At 46.0% G+C, this 16,377-nt stretch overlaps 1 protein-coding gene across 6 annotated transcripts in view; it reads left to right on the top strand.

Annotated features, from left to right (window-relative positions):
• Window positions 1-16,377, top strand: part of mybl1 (MYB proto-oncogene like 1) — a 119,185-nt gene that overhangs the window by 96,097 nt on the left and 6,711 nt on the right. For 4 of the 6 annotated variants that reach the window (XM_085993082.1, XM_085993081.1, XM_085993083.1 and 1 more), the window contains one exon: window positions 8,902-9,051. The exons of the other annotated variants lie outside the window; for them this stretch is intronic. In XM_085993082.1, the coding sequence (XP_085849208.1) occupies window positions 8,902-9,051 (150 nt within the window). The remainder of the gene's footprint in view (window positions 1-8,901; window positions 9,052-16,377) is intronic. 6 annotated transcript variants of the gene reach the window in all.

The raw sequence follows: 16,377 nt of genomic DNA, 5'->3' as shown, positions 1-16,377 counted from the left end.
TCTAGTATTGTGGTAGCATTTGACTCAATTCCAGTAGTAGACTTTTTTTAAATTTAGAGATCCATCGTTCATTCAACCCCCAGATACAAACGGGAATTGCCAATACTCACTTTCCTTTTTAAAAGCTTCACCCGATATGTGACCATTGCATTCTGTAAATCTTGATCCAGTGTTATTTATACAAGTTCACCATTCTGAATCATGCCTTGGGACTGATGGTACAAAATAAAAAGAACGGACTTTTGTCTATTCATACAGCAAGTTTTATCTTGCCATTTATTGGTCAGTGCCCTGTAACTATGTAGTTAAGACTACAATATAAAAGTAGTTGCCTGGCAATTTTATTTGAAAATGTATTAAACTAGTTTATCCCCCATGGTGTGGCAAATAGGGAGTCAAGACCGATTGCAGTATTCAGGACAAACAGTGTGAGGTTAACTGGATCCAAGCATGAGAGAGGAGAGGAAGCAGAGGGAGAGAGTAGAAACATAGAAGATAGGAGCAGGAGTAGGCCATTCGGCCCCTCGAGCCCGCTCCACCATTTAATGAGATCATGGCAATTCCTCCTCATCTCAGTCCTAAATGGCTTACCCCTTATCCTTAGACTGTGACCCCTGGTTCTGGACTCCCCCGCCATCGGGAACATCCTGCATCTAGTCTGTCTAGTCCTGTTAGAATTTTATAAGTTTCAATGAGATCCCCTCTCATCCTTCTAAACTCTAGCGAATATAAGCCTAATCGACCCAATCTCTCCTCATACATCATGCCTGCCATCCCAGATATCAGTCTGGTGAATCTTCGCTGCACTCTCTCCATAGCAAGAACATCCTTCCTCAGATAAGGCGACCAAAACCGCACACAATACTCAAGGTGTGGTCTCACCAAGGCCCTGTACAACTGCAGCAAGACTTCCTTGCTCCTGTACTCGAATCCTCTCGCTATGAAGGCCACTATTTAAAAAGGGTAGTAGGCAGAAGGCTGGAAACTATAGACCTGTTAGCCTAACATCTGTGGTTGGTAAAATGTTAGAGTCCATTATTAAGGAGACAGTAACGGGGCATTTGGATAAACATAATTTAATAGGACAAACTCAGCATGGTTTCATGAAGGGGAAGTCATGTTTGACAAATTTGCTTGAGTTTTTTGAGGAAGTAACATACAGGGTGGATAAAGGGGAACCAGTGGACGTAGTGTATTTAGACTTCCAAAAGGCATTTGACAAGGTGCCACACAAGATTATTGTTCAAGATAAAAAAATCACGGGATTGGGGGTAATATTCTGGCGTGGGTGGAGGATTGGCTCTCTAACAGAAAGCAGAGAGTTGGGATAAATGGTTCGTTCTCAGACTGGCAACCAGTAACTAGTGGTGTTCCGCAGGGGTCAGTGCTGGGTCCCCAACTCTTTACAATCTATATTAACGATTTGGAGGAGGGGACCGAGTGTAACATATCAAAGTTTGCAGATGATACAAAGATGGGACGGAAAGTAGTGAGTGAGGAGGACATAAAAAACCTGCAAAGGGACATAGACAGGCTAAGTAAGTGGGCAGAGATTTGGCAGATGGAATACAATACTGGAAAGTGTGAGGTTATGCACTTTGGCAGGAAAAATCATAGAGCAAGTTATTATCTTAATGGCAAGAAACTGGAAAGTACTGTAGTACAAAGGGATCTGGGGGTCCTGGTGCACGAAACTCAAAGTTAGTATGCAGGTGCAGCAAGTGATCAAGAAGGCCAATGGAATGTTGGCTTTTATTGCTAGGGGGATAGAATATAAAAACAGGGAGGTATTGCTGCAGTTGTACAAGGTATTGGCGAGACCGCACCTGGAATACTGCATACAGTTTTGGTGTCCATACTTAAGAAAAGACATACTTGCTCTCGAGTCAGTACAAAGAAGGTTCACTCGGTTAATCCCGGGGATGAGGGGGTGGTCATATGAGGAGAGGTTGAGTAGATTGGGACTCTACTCATTGGAGTTCAGAAGAATGAGAGGCGATCTTATTGAAACATATAAGATTGTGAAGGGGCTTGATCGGGTGGATGCGGTGAGGATGTTCCCAATGATGGGTGAAACTAGAACTAGGGGGCATAATCTTAGATTAAGGGGCTGCTCTTTCAAAACTGAGATGAGGAGAAACTTCTTCACTCAGAGGGTGGTAGGTTTGTGGAATTTGCTGCCCCAGAAAGCTGTGGAAGCTACATCATTAAATAAATTTAAAACAGAAATAGATAGTTTCCTAGAAGTAAAGGGAATTAAGGGTTACGGGGAGCGGGCAGGAAATTGGACATGATTCTAGGTTCGGAATGGTCATGGCCCTGTGGGTAGTGGAGTGGGCCCAGGGGCCGTGTAGCCTGGTTCTGCTCCTACTGTGTTCTAATTCTGTGTTAGATTTCAGGAGATGGTTTTATTCCTGTTCCTGGCTGGGGTGGAGATCGCCTTTACAGAAGGTAAGTACTGTAGAAAATATAGGGACAGAGTGATCTCCTGGACGAGTTTCAATCGCCTAGATGGGTCGGAGAGGAATTTCCCAGATTTTTTTCTCCCAAATTGGCCATTGGGTCTTTTATCTGGTTTTTCGCCTCTCCTGGGAGATCACATGGGCTCGGGTGGATGGAGAGTGATAGAAGATTTGAGGTTAGGATCAGATCAGCCATGATCTTATTGAATGGTGGAGCAGGCTCGAGGGGCCGATTGGCCTACTACTCCTCCTATTTCTTATGTTCCAACATACCATTTGCCTTCTTAACCGCCTGCTGCACCTGCATGCTTACCTTCAGCGACTGGTGCACAAGGACACCCAGGTCTCGTTGCACTTCCCCTTTTCCCAATCTATTGCCGTTCAGATAATAATCTGCCTTCCTGTTTTTGCCACCGAAGTGGATAACCTCGCATTTATCCACATTGGGCAGATGCATGACAAATGCAGTATAATCACCCAACCTGTCCAAATCATACTGGAGTTTCTCTGCATCCTCCTCACAGCACACTCTCCCACCCAGCTTTGTGTCGTCTGCAAACTTGAAGATATTACATCTAGTTCCCTCGTCTAGATCATTTATATATATATTGTGAATAGCTGGGGTCCTAGCACCGATCCCTGCGGTACCCCACTAGTCACTGCCTGCCACTCGGAAAAAGAACCGTTTATTCCAACTCTTTGCTTCCTGTCTGCCAACCAGTTCTCTATCCAAGACAGTACCTTACCCCCAATCCCATGTGCTTTAACTTTACACGCTAATCTCTTATGCGGGACCTTATCAAAAGCCTTCTGAAAGTCCAAATACACCACATCCACTGGTTCTCCCTTATCTATTCTACCAGTTACATCCTCAAAAAATTCCAGTAGATTAATCGAGCATGATTTACCTTTTGTAAATCCATGTTGACTTTGTCCGATCCTGTCACTGTTTTCCAAGTGCGCTGCTATTACATCTTTTTTAATGGACTCTAGCATTTTCCCGACTACCGATGTCAGGCTTACCAGTCTATAATTCCCCGTTTTCTTTCTACCACCCTTCTTAAATAGTAGGGTTACATTCGCTATCCTCCAATCCATGGGAACTGTTCCAGATTCTATAGAATTTTGGAAGATGACCAGCAATGCATCTACTATTTCTCGGGCCACTTCCTTAAGTACCCTAGGATGTAGATTATCAGGCCCTGGGGATTTATCGGCCTTCAATCCTGTCAATTTCCCTAACACAATTTCCCTACAAATACTGAGTGGAGAGGAAGATGGGGAAAGTGAATTGGGTGGGACCGGGAGGAGGGATGGAGGAGATAGAGCATCACGTGGCTGAGCAAGGACTGACTTGTGTTTGGGGGTTAGATGCGTGGGTTACAATGGGCCATGGCCCATTTCCATCTCCATGAGGGTGGTGAGGGGTAGGGCTGGTTTTCTTTTCAGTGGGGTGGTGGCAGAGTACAGGTTTTTGGCTCAATGTCTGGGGGGTGGTGGGAAGGGTTCCAGGTTCCTTCTCAATGCAGGGTGAAGGGAAGGACTTTGGCTGTAGAGGGAGGCAAGAGAAGAAACCAAAGTTGGTTCTCTGGGAGCGGGAACCAGAATTGGTTCTCGGTGGTGTGAGGTAACAAATTAGGTTCTTGAGGGGAGGCTAGAGTTGCTTGCCAGTTGGAGGGTTAGTACTCAATAGCTTCTCTGTAGTGAGGGGTGGAATTAGTAAATAAAAGTTTAGTATGTATAAGTTTAGTAAGCAAACATTTAACATGCTATGCAATGTAGATAAGTCACCCAGTCCGAATGGGATGAAGCCTAGGTTACTGAAGGAAGTAAGGGTAGAAATTGTGGAGGTGCTGGCCCCAATCTTCCAAACCTCCTTAGATATAGGGGTGGTGCCAGAGGACTGGAGGATTGAAAATGTTTACACCCTTGTTCAAAAAAGGAGAGAAGGATAAACTTGGCAATTACAGGCCAGTCAGTTTAACATCTGTGGTGGGGAAGCTTTTAGAAACAATAATCTGGGAGAAAATGAACAGCCACTTGGACAAGCATGGACTAATAAAGGAGAGCCAGCATGGATTTGTTAAGGGCAAATTGTGTTTGACTAACTTGATTGAGTTTTCTGATGAGGTAACAGAGTGGATGGATGAGGGCAGTGCAGTTAAAGTATATTTGGACTTTCAAAAGGTGTTTGATAAAGTACCACATACTAGGCTTGTTAGCAAAATTGAAGCCATGGGATACAAGGGACAGTAGCAGCATGGATACAAAATTGGCTACGGGGTAGAAAACGGAGAGTTGTGGTGAATGGCTGTTTTTCGGACTGGAGGGAGGTATGCAGAGGCCTTCCCTAAGGTTCAGTACCAGGACAACTGCTGTTTTTGATATACATTAATGACCTGGACTTGGGGGGGTTACAAGGCACAATTTTGAAATTTGCAGATGACACGAAACTTGGAAGTGTAATAAACAGTGAGGAAGATAGTATTAGACTTCAAGAAAATATAGACCAGCTGGTGGAATGGGTGGACACATGGCAGATGAAATTCAATGCAGGGAAGTGTGAGGTGATACATTTTGGTAGGAAGAATGAGGAGAGACCATACACACTAAATGGTACAATTTTAAAGGGAATGCAAGAACAGAGAGACCTGGGAGTGTTTGTGCACAAATCTTTGTTAACCTGTCCTGGCACCTTCAAAGCAGTTAATAAAGCGCATGGGATCCTGGGCTTTATAAATAGATGCATAGAGTGCAAAAACCAGGAAGCTATGGTAAACCTATATAAAACATTAGTTTGGCCCCAGCTGGAGTATTGTGTCCAATTCTGGGCACCATACTTGGGATGGACGGAAGACTTTGGAGAGGGTACAGAAGAGATTTACCAGAATGGTTCCAGGGATGAGGGAATACAGTTACGTGGATGGACTAGAGACGCTGGGGTTGTTCTCCTTGGAGCAGAGACGGCTAAGAGGAGATTTGATAGAGGTGTGAAAAATCATGAAGGATTTAGATAAAGTAAATAAAGAGACACCGTTTCCAATGGCTGAAGGGTTGATAACCAGAGGGCACAGATTTAAGGTGATTGCTAAAAGAATCAGAGGTGACGTGAAGAAAAACTTTTTAACGCAACGAGTGGTTAGGATTTGGAATGCACTGCCTGATAGGGTGGTGGACGTGCCATATCCTCATTGAAGTTCAATAGCCTTCAAAATGGAATTGGATAAATACTTGAAGGAGAAAAATTACAAGGATTAAGGAAAGAGCAGGGGAGTGGGACTAACTGGATTGCTCTTTGAAAGAGCCGGCACAGACTCGCTGGGCCGAATGGCCTCCTTATGTGCTGTACTGTTCTATTCTACTTTACATTGGGGAGTGGAAAGTCTCAAACTGCTTCTCGAGGATGTGGGGTGGGTTGGGGGAGGATTTCCAATTGCTTGTCCGTTTGAGACGGGGTGAGGAAGATTCCAAGTTGCATCTTGGTAATGGAAGGGTAACTGAGATGCTTGGTGCCTTGCCATACCTGTTTGCCCTATGTACAGGGCATTCCTTGGGCCTTACCCATTGATTTTGCCAAAAATTAAACACCAGTTTCACTCTTTAGAGAATTGCAGCGTTCCAGTTTTATCAGCCACTTCCAGTTTCTTCCAGTGAAAGGAATCATCACGTGATTGATGCATATGGATCTTTAACTTTTGTATAGTGATGGATGTGCCATATCCTCATTGAAGCTCAGTGAGTTGGATGGTTGTTCTCTTGCCAGGCATGACTCACCAAGGAAAGTAAGATGCCATTCTGCTCCTCTTGGCCCAACATGTGAACAGTTGATTTCAAAGCTGTCAGTAAGAAAGCTATCTGAAGTAGTTTATATGCTTTCTTAAAGAATGATTGTCTTAACCTAACAGCTCAGGATAAGTGTTTTGGCACTGTTCTTGCCTACAGTTTATACACTACTAGGGCATACTTCCATTTCCATTTGTATGTGACAGTTGAATGAATAAGAAAGGTAGGTTGCTCACCCTAGATATGGTCATTTTCATTCTTTGAAAAGTTGTACTTAGGTATATTCCTGCTTACAATGTGTGTTAGATTGCAGTAAAATGTCGTTTCTGTAGGAAAACTGATCAAATTTACACCCTTATGTGTGCTGTGAACCGAAGTCATATGCCACATGATTACAGTGACTATTTTACTGAGTTTTTTGCATTGGAGGTTGCACAAACTGCCTATTATACACTTCTTTTCTCTGCAAAAGGCAAAAAACACCTATTAGAATAAATTATTCAAGCTACAACAGCAATAACTTGTATTTATTTGGTGCCTTTAACATAGAAAAATGTTCCACAGACAAAAATGAATGGCTAGTAAAAGGAGATATTGGGACGAGGTGACCAAAAGCTTGGCCAAAGAATTGGGGTTTAAGGGGGGTCTTAAAGGGGAAGAGGAAGGTGGAGGGATATAGAGGGAATTCCAGAGCATAGGGCCTAGACGACTGAAGACGAGGCTGCCATTGGTGGGGCAGAAGGGAGGGTGGGTTGCACAAAAAGCTAGAGTTGGAGGAATGGATAATTCGGGATGGGTGAGGGTGTGAAAGGACTTAAACAAAAAGTGAGACTTTTAAATTGGGGGCATTGGAGAACCGGCAGCTAATGTAGGTCAGTAAGGGTAGGTGAGTGGACTTGGTGTGGGATAGATACAGGTATAAGTTTTGGATGAGCTGAAGTTTACGGAAGGTGGAGAATGGGAGGCCGATCAGAAGAGCATTTGAATAGTCAAGTCTGGAGGTGACAAATGCATGGATGAGGGTTTTAGCAGTAGATGGACTGAGGTAGGGGTGGAAATGGGCGGTGTTACGGAATTGGAAATAAGCTGCCTTTGTGATGGAGAAGATATGAGATTGGAAGATCAGCTTGGAACCGGAGGACGTTAAGGTTGTGAACATTCTGGTTCAGCCTTAGACAGTGGCCGGGGTGGAAGATGGAATTAGTGGCAAGATCACTGAGTGGGGTGGGGTATGGAGGCAATGGCTTTGGCTATTCCAATGCTTTATTGGATGAAATTGCAGCTTGTCGAGGACTGGAAGTCAAACAAGCAGTCTGATGGCACAGAGGCAGTGAAAGGGTCATGAGAGATGGAGACATAGAGCTGAGTATGATCAGTGTACATATGGTAGGAGGGGGCCAATGATGGATCCTGGCATCTCCAGAAGTAATAGTGCGGGTTCTGGAAGGTGCTGTAGATGTTCTAGATAGGTTTGGATAGATAAGAGTGGATCCGTGAGGGCAATCCCACTGAGCTGGACAACAGAAACGAAGTATTGGCGGAGGATAGTGTGATTGATTGTTTTGAAAACCAAGAGAAGTTGAGGAGGATGAAGAGGGATATTGCACCATAGTCACAAAGGATATAATTTGCGACTTTGAGTAGGCCTGTTTCAGTGCTGTGGCAAGGGCGATTACCTGATTGGAGAAATTCAAACATGGAGTTGCAGGAAAGATAGATTTGGCTAAAACTAAGTCAAATTTATTTGTAAGATTTATAATTCAGAAGGAAAAGAAAACAGCGAGATGACGATAGTATGCATTCATTGGGAAGAATTGTAGTTTGTACACCATAGATATGGTTTTATTCTTCTTTGAAAGAAGTTCAGTATCCATCTACAGAGCAGTCATTCAGCCTAGCTCTTGCTTCTATAGATAAGGAGGGAGAAAATCAGATATGATTGCTTTCCCTGATTGCTATCATTGACTCTTACTGGAAGGTATATGTGTGTGTATTCTCTCTCTCTCTCTCTCTCTCTCTCTCTCTCTCTCTCTCTCTCTCTCTCTCTCCTCTCTCTCCATCTCTCTCTGCCTGTCCTCTCTCCCTCTCTGTCTGTCCTCTTTCTCCGTCTGTCCTCTCTCTCTCTCTCTCTCTCTGTCCCCCTCTCTCTCTTTCTCCGTCTGTCCTCTCTCTCTCCCTCTCTCTGTCTGTCCTCTCTCTCTCTCTCTCTCTCTCTCTCCCTCTCTCTGTCTGTCCTCTCTCCTTTTTTTCTCTCTCCCTCTCTTTTTCTCTCTCTCGGTGTGTCCCTCTCCCTCTGTCTGTGTGTGTCTTTTTCTCTCTCTCTCTTTCCCCCCTCCTTTTGGCACCTGTGCAACTACACCTAACAAGAGTCAGCACCTTCAGGAGAGGATGGGGAAAAAGTGACAAAACATAAATTTATCAAAGTAAATATTGTTCTAGTCAAAAGATGCATTTTTGAGGCTACTTGCTTTCCCCAGGGAGTGGAAAAATTACAGGTGAGTCAACTTATATTAGGCTTGTATGTCCACTGGCAGTCATCTTGAGTCATTGGGTGAACTTCAAGGTTGCTTGCTTACATGCCCTTTTCATTAGGAAATAATGTGGCAATTGGAGAAACAAAAATAAATGGAGGAAATAAGTTGCCTCTGTGTTACAGTCTGAAAGCCTGATGACCAGCTCATTACTGAGGACTCTATTACCTGAAAAATCAGACATCACCACAAATACATGGAGCAGAAATGTTATCTTGTCTGAGATAAAGCAGCAAAATACTTCAAAAACTGTACGATTTGAAACTCCAATACAGGTAAGCTGTGGCATTTAACATCATCCGTATTTCGCATAAATAACCAAACCAAACAACTGGGAGAATCTCTAATTAAACTCTTGATTTAGGAAATTTCAACTTTAGGCAAGGACTGCTGCTTCAGCCATGTCACTCACTTCTTGAGAATTTGGTTCATGATTGCTTTTTGTAGTTTCATATATCCTTGGCTGCTCACTTGAAACAGGGACAATAATTGGAAATAGTGTTTTTGGTTGCAACCTTTCTAGAGAAACTACAATTTGATCCTATGCCTCCCATATACAGGAAACTTCGCGATATCCGGCACCAATGGGACCGAGCTGCTGCCGACCTATCAAAACTTCCGGATAGACCAGCGCTAATGTTGAAGGATACGGAGGTTTTCATCTCCATATCTGACAACAAACACTGTTGCTTAGCAACAGCTTGTAAACACTCTGCCTGTACCTTGGAAGCGTCTCTGAAGCTGTTGCTAAGCTACAGAGACGCTTTCCAGAGCCTGACTGTTCTTATTTTTTTTTTAAATGCTAGGAGAAGAAAAAAAACCTAACCAAAATGGCTGCTGATTTCTGCCGTTAGATCGAGGTTTCCAGACATACAACCTCCGGATAAACCAAAGCTTCCTGTATCCTACATATCTTCAATTCTGGCTACTTTTAGCCAACTTGCACATAACATGACTGTAAAGCAGAACCAGTCAGTATTGTCTCAGATTCTCTCAATCCATCAGTGGGGACATCGAGAGGAACTGGAGAAGATGATGGGTTCTGGTTTCTCGGAAGTAACTTTTGGCAAGTTATCCAATGCCCAATAAAGCATTTTCTTGCAATTAATTCAATCCTAAAGAATGGCTTTCCAACTCTGGAGCTTGGCATAATGTTAAGTTACATGTTAATAACTGCTTTATGCATTGGTTATTATGTTTAATCCAGTTATGGTACTGGAAGACACCTCCGCTACTGACTGAAGATTGTTGTCTTCCAAAAAGCAACAACTTGCATTTGTATCGTGTTTTTAACATAAAACAAGTCGGAAGGCACTTCGCAGAGGTGTGTAAGAACTTTATGATTTCTCAGAGTTCTTGGATGAGACACCAAAATAGGTAGCGACCAGTAGTACTTGGGCAATAGATCAAGAATTTATTAAGCATTGTACAAAGTAATATACTTAACAACAGGCGATAGTTTAATGAGTAACTCGCAGCCTTTGGTCCCTGGAGCCTCTCGGACACAGGTGATGTCTTCAGTCTGTTCCTTCGCTCTTGGGTCTTCGCAGTAGATCTGTGTAAAGTTGTTCTTCGAGTATCGGGGTTTTATCGCTTTTATCAAAGGTTTGTTTGACCAGTGTCCATATATGGTCTTTAACACAATCACCACCTTTTTAATTGGTTCTAATGGTCAAAATTCCATTGTCACTCGGATTAAGGTTCGCATCTTGGCCCCGCCTGGTCCAGTATTTTCACTACGACTTCATCATGTTCATCATTATCTCGTTTATATGTATTTCACCCCATTGGAATTTGCCTCATCTCTCTTATCCCTATCTTCCCTGGTACAACCAGTACAAGGCCTGACCTCGTACCTTATGCATCAAGGAGCCCATGTAAGCTGCATGACTGTCCGTTATCAGAACTAGTCAAGACTGTTTCTGACTGTCTTTGCGGTTACATTTTGAACAAGCCTTAGTATTTTCATACCCAGGAGTAGTTATGGGTAAGATTAGTTGGTCAATGGGCTGCACTTAAATTTATACATATATTTATATGGTTCTCATCTACTAAGGTCCTCTAAATATCAGTCTTTCGCACAGGTGTAATGGGGAAAAAATGGATGCTAAGTTTAAAAAAGGAGATATTCGGAGGATTAACCAAAATCTTGGTCAAAGAATGGATTTTTAAAAATTCATTCATAGGATGTGGGCATCGCTGGCAAGGCCAGCATTTATTGCCCATCTCTAGTTGCCCTTGCGAAGATGGTGATGAGCCGCCACCTTGAACCGCTGCAGTCCGTGTGGTGAAGGTACTCCCACAGTGATGTCAGGTAGGGAGTTCCAGGATTTGACCCAGCGACGGTGAAGGAACGACGATATACTTCCAAGTCAGGATGGTGTGTGACTTGGAGGTGGTGGTGTTCCCATGCGCCTGCTGTCCTTGTCCTTCTAGGTGGTAGAGGTCATGAGTTTGGGAGGTGCTGCCAAAGAAGCCTTGGCGAGTTGCTGCAGTGCATCTTGTAGATGGTACATACTGTAGCCACGGTACGCCGGTGGTGGAGGAAGTGAATGATTAAGGTGGACGGTGGGGTGCCAATCAAGCGGGCTGCTTTGTCCTGAATGGTGTTGAGCTTCTTGAGTGTTGTTGGAGCTGCACTCATCCAGGCAAGTGGAGAGTATTCCATCACACTCCTTACTTGTGGTGAAAAGACTTTGGGGAATCAGGAGGTGAGACACTCGCCGCAGAATACCTAGCCTCTGATCTGCTCTTGTTGCCACAGTATTTATGTGGCTGGTCCAGTTAAGTTTCTGGTCAATGGTGACCCTCCCACCTGCAGGATGTGAATGGTGGGAGATTCTGTGATGGTAATGCCATTGAATGTCAAGACGCTCGCTTGTTGGAGATAGTCATTGTGTGGCGTGAATGTTACCTGCCACTTATCAGCCCAAGCCTGAATGTCGTCCAGATCTTGTTGCATGCGGCATAGACTGCTTCATTATCTGAGGAGTTGCGAATGGCACTGAACACTGCAATCATCAGTGAACATGCCCATTTCTGACCTCATGTTGGAGGGAAGGTCATTGATGAAGCAACTGAAGATGGTTGGGCTGGGACACTGCCCTGAGGAACTCTTGCAGCGATGTCCTGGGGCTGAGATGATTGACCTCCAACCACCGCAGCCATCTTCCTTTGTGCTAGGTATGACTCCAGCCAGTGGAGAGTTTTCCCCCCGATTCCCATTGACTTCAGTTTTACTAGGGCTCCTTGATGCCACACTCATTCAAATGCTGCCTTGGTGTCAAGGGCACTCACTCTCACCTCACCTCTGGAATTCAGCTCCTTTGTCCATGTTTGGACCAAGGCTGTAATGAGGTCAGGAGCTGAGTGGTCCTGGCAGAACCCAAACTGGGCATCAGCGAGCAGGTTATTGGTGAGTAAGTGCCGCTTGATAGCACTGTCGACGACACCTTCCATCACTTTGCTGATGATTGAGAGTAGACTGATGGGGCGGTAATTGGCCGGATTGGATTTGTCCTGCTTTTTGTGGTCAGGACATACCTGGGCAGTTTTCCACATTGTTGGATAGATGCTAGTGTTGTAGCTGTACTCGAACAGCTTGGCTAGAGGCACGGCTAGCTCTGGAGCACAAGTCTTCAGCACGATAGCCGGGATGTTGTCGGGGCCATAGCCTTTGCTGTATCCAGTGCGCTCGGCTGTTCCTTGATATCACGTGGAGTGAATCGAATTGGCTGAAGATTGGCATCTGTGATGGTGGGGACCTCAGGAGGAGGCAGATATGGATCATCCACTCGGCACTTCTGGCTGAAGATGGTTTCAAACGCTTCAGACATGTCTTTTGCACTCACGTGCTGGGCTCCACCATCATTGAGGATGGGGGATATTCATGAAGCCTCCTCCTCCCATTAGTTGTTTAATGGTCCATTACCATTCACAACTGGATGTGGTAGGACATAGAAACATAGAAGATAGGAGCAGGAGTAGGCCATTCGGCCCCTCGAGCCTGTTCCGCCATTTAATGAGATCATGGCTGATCATCCAAATTCAGTACCCTGTCCCTGCTTTCTCCCCATATCCCTTGATCCCTTTAGCCTTAAGAAATATATCTAACTCCTTCTTGAATATATTTAATGAATTAGCCTCAACTGCCTTTTGTAGTAGAGAATTCCACAGGTTCACCACTCTCTGGGTGAAGAAATTCCTCCTCATCTCTGTCCTAAATGGCTTACCCCTTATCTTTAGGCTGTGACCCCTGGTTCTGGACTCCCCCGCCATTGGGAACATCCTTCCTGCATCTAGTCTGTCTAGTCCTGTTAGAATTTTATAAGTTTCAATGAGATCCCCTCTCATTCTTCTAAACTCCAGTGAATATAAGCCCAATCGACCCAATCTCTCCTCATACATCATTCCTGCCATCCCAGGTATCAGCCTGGTGAATCTTCGCTGAACTCCCTCCATGGCAAGGACATCCTTCCTCAGATAAGGTGACCAAAACTGCACACAATACTCAAGGTGTGGTCTCACCATGGCCCTGTACAACTGCAGCAAGACATCCTTGTTCCTGTACTCGAATCCTCTCGCTATGAAGGTCAACATACCATTTGCCTTCTTAGCCACCTGCTGCACCTGCATGCTTACCTTCAACGACTGGTGCACAAGGACACCCAGGTCTCGTTGCACTTCCCCTTCTCCTAATCTATTGCCGTTCAGATAATCTGCCTTTGTGGCGGTACCACCGGGTGTCCCTTACTTACCTGTACATAATTCCCTTTTAACTTACCTATGTTTGTACATATACTTTACCTGTTTGGGCCGTTGCCCCTTTAAGACGCGACCCAAAGCAATAACGTCACGTCGCATGTCACGTGACTCACCTAGATGCGAGCCGACCCAGCTCGGCCTTCCACTCCCGCGACGGCCGCCGGCACAGCTTGGCCTCCCGCTCCTGCGGTGGCCGCCGGCCCAGTTCGGCCTCCCGCGCCCGCGATGGCTGCCGGCCCGGTTCGGCCTCCCGCTCCCGTGACTTCGGCCAGCTACAGTGCCGGGTAGACGTGCCGACGTCACGACGTGGGTCACGTGACCGCCCAAGCGCGGGCAAACGCGCTGACGTCACGACGCGGTCACGTGACCACACAAGCGCTGGAAAACACGGCCGAGTGTGATGACATCATCACGCAATCCACAGGACTGTGGACTCAGTCCTTGTGGCATCCCCGCTGGGTAAAGACCTACTCCAAGGCTCTCCTGCATCCATCTCTCTTACCTGCTTTATTTCATCTGTTTCCTGTACCTACCTGTTGGAATTCGGTTATTCTTGAATTAAAGAACTTCTTGATTGTTCTCCTGAAGTCGAGTTTGATTATTTAGTAGGAATTCGTCCAATACCTACTTAGGTGAACCCGAATACCTACAATTGGTGACCCGAGGACGGGAGCTTACTTATACCTACATTGGTGACCCCGTTTTCCGTGAACGTTTTTCACAGAAGCAGCGCACAGCCTGAACCCCATCTCTGTGGACCATTTCACAGAGGAAGAAAACCGACGAACACCGATTCCTACATTGGCGACCCCGCCTTTGCGAACGTATTCGCAAAGGAAGCGCAGCCTGGAGGTGAGCCCGTTTTTCATGAACGTCATGCAGCCGGTCCCCTATTTTTGTGAACTATTTTTACAAAAGAAGCACGCCATGGAAGCATCAGTCGTTTCGCTGTCGCTACCGCAATACAGGGAGCAGCAACCGCCCTCGTGCTTTCTTCAGGTAGAAGCCCCGTTCGCCAAGAACATCAATGCGGCGCAGACCACGCACCTGCTTATGGTCTCCGTATTCGACATTTCTACCGCCACACTGATCGTCCGCCTCCACGACATCTCCCAACGCAACAGCAAGTATGCATCCCTCCAAGTGCAGGTTCCGCAGGTTTTCGGGCCCACAAGATTGGAGGGCGCCCCCGCGGAGATGCCACGAGGACTCGCTCCTCACGAACCACGAGGAGCCATCCCTCGCGAACCTCGAGGAGCCATCCCTCACGAACCACGAGGACCCATCCCTCGCAAACCACGAGGACCCATCCCTCGTGAAACAGGAAGACTCATTCCCCGCCGACGACGCACCAGCCCGTCGGCCTGCTGGTTGTGTAACCTACCACGCTTTTCGGCGAGACAGAGAAGCGTTGCCGCCCACGGCAGTTTTCTACTTAAATCAACAACAACTCGAAGCGTTGGCACCCTCCCGGGAGTGTTCCCCCTAAAGCAACAACAACTTGAAGCGTTACCGCCCTCGCTACAGTGTTCCCCTCAACAAACGCTAACATCTACTGACGCTGCAAACATCGACGACGGGTCCAACGGGCATTCTGTGGCTGCGATTGGCTACGCGAAAGTTGCTGTCATCACTGATCAACGCAGCAACCGTTCGCTCACCTGTCGGCGAGTTCACCGACCTCGCCCGCCAAGTCCTCCTGGATCGCCCGTTCGGCGTTCCTACAGATTTTGTCAGACTGGGGACTTTTTCCAACATCAACAGAGCCATGGTCCGCGTATGCCCAACCTGCCAGTAAGCTGTTTCGCCCCGGCGCCCGCTTCGAACCACGGGCTGTAGAGGTCACACGTCGCCACGGTCTTTCGCATGGCTGAATGCATTTTGTTCGCCATGACACCACGATCCTTCGCATGGCTGGATACGTTTTATCCGCCACGACACACGCAAGGATCCGCTCATGACCAGCGCCTTTCGACCTCGCCCGCCAAGTCCAGACAGCACGACCGCCGAGACCACCGACCACCCATCGTCGTTACAGCACATCAGCACAGCATTAACCGCCTGCTGCACCTGCATGCTTACCTTCAGCGACTGGTGCACAAGGACACCCAGATCTCGTTGCACTTCCCCTTCTCCCAATCTATTGCCATTCAGATAATAATCTGCCTTCCAGATAATAATCTGCCTTCCTGTTTTTGACACCAAAGTGGATAACCTCGCATTTATCCACGTTATATTGCATCTGCCATGCTTCTGCCCAATCACCCAACCTGTCCAAATCATACTGGAGTTTCTCTGCATCCTCCTCACAGCACAGACGCCCACCCAGCTTTGTGTCGTCTGCAAACTTGGAGATATTACATCTAGTTCCCTCGACTAGATCATTAATATATATTGAATTCAAATTTTCAAACATTCATGGTGAGGTTTTGGATTTATGGTCTCTGAAGTATTAGTCCAGGCCTTGGGATTAAAAGCTCATTAACATAATCAGTACACTACCGTGCCCATATAAGTAGATATTGGACGGTGAGAGTCAACTTTGAAATGCAAGGCATATAGGATCCAATCTGCTAATGGGAGCAACTGGCTCCACTGAACCCAAGAAGGTATCGACGGCAGATCGGAAATTTGTAACTAGATAATGTACCTCTATCACTTAAGGATGTAATCTGTGACTTTGGCCAGTGCTATGAGGGTTGAAGGTTCTGGAGGGATTCGAATAGAGTTTTGAGAAATCTGAGGCGGTTACAGAGGCAAGAATCTTGGAGGAAAGAAGTTAGAGATGGGGCAGTACCTGGAGAGAACAGATGGGTTGAGGAGGAGGTGGTAACAGC

This window comes from Somniosus microcephalus, chromosome 7 (assembly GCF_052327205.1).
Source record: "Somniosus microcephalus isolate GS21.2 chromosome 7, FLI_Smic_1.0, whole genome shotgun sequence".
NCBI classification, from domain to species: Eukaryota; Metazoa; Chordata; class Chondrichthyes; order Squaliformes; family Somniosidae; genus Somniosus; species Somniosus microcephalus.
This window is presented reverse-complemented; position numbering and strand designations above follow the sequence as displayed.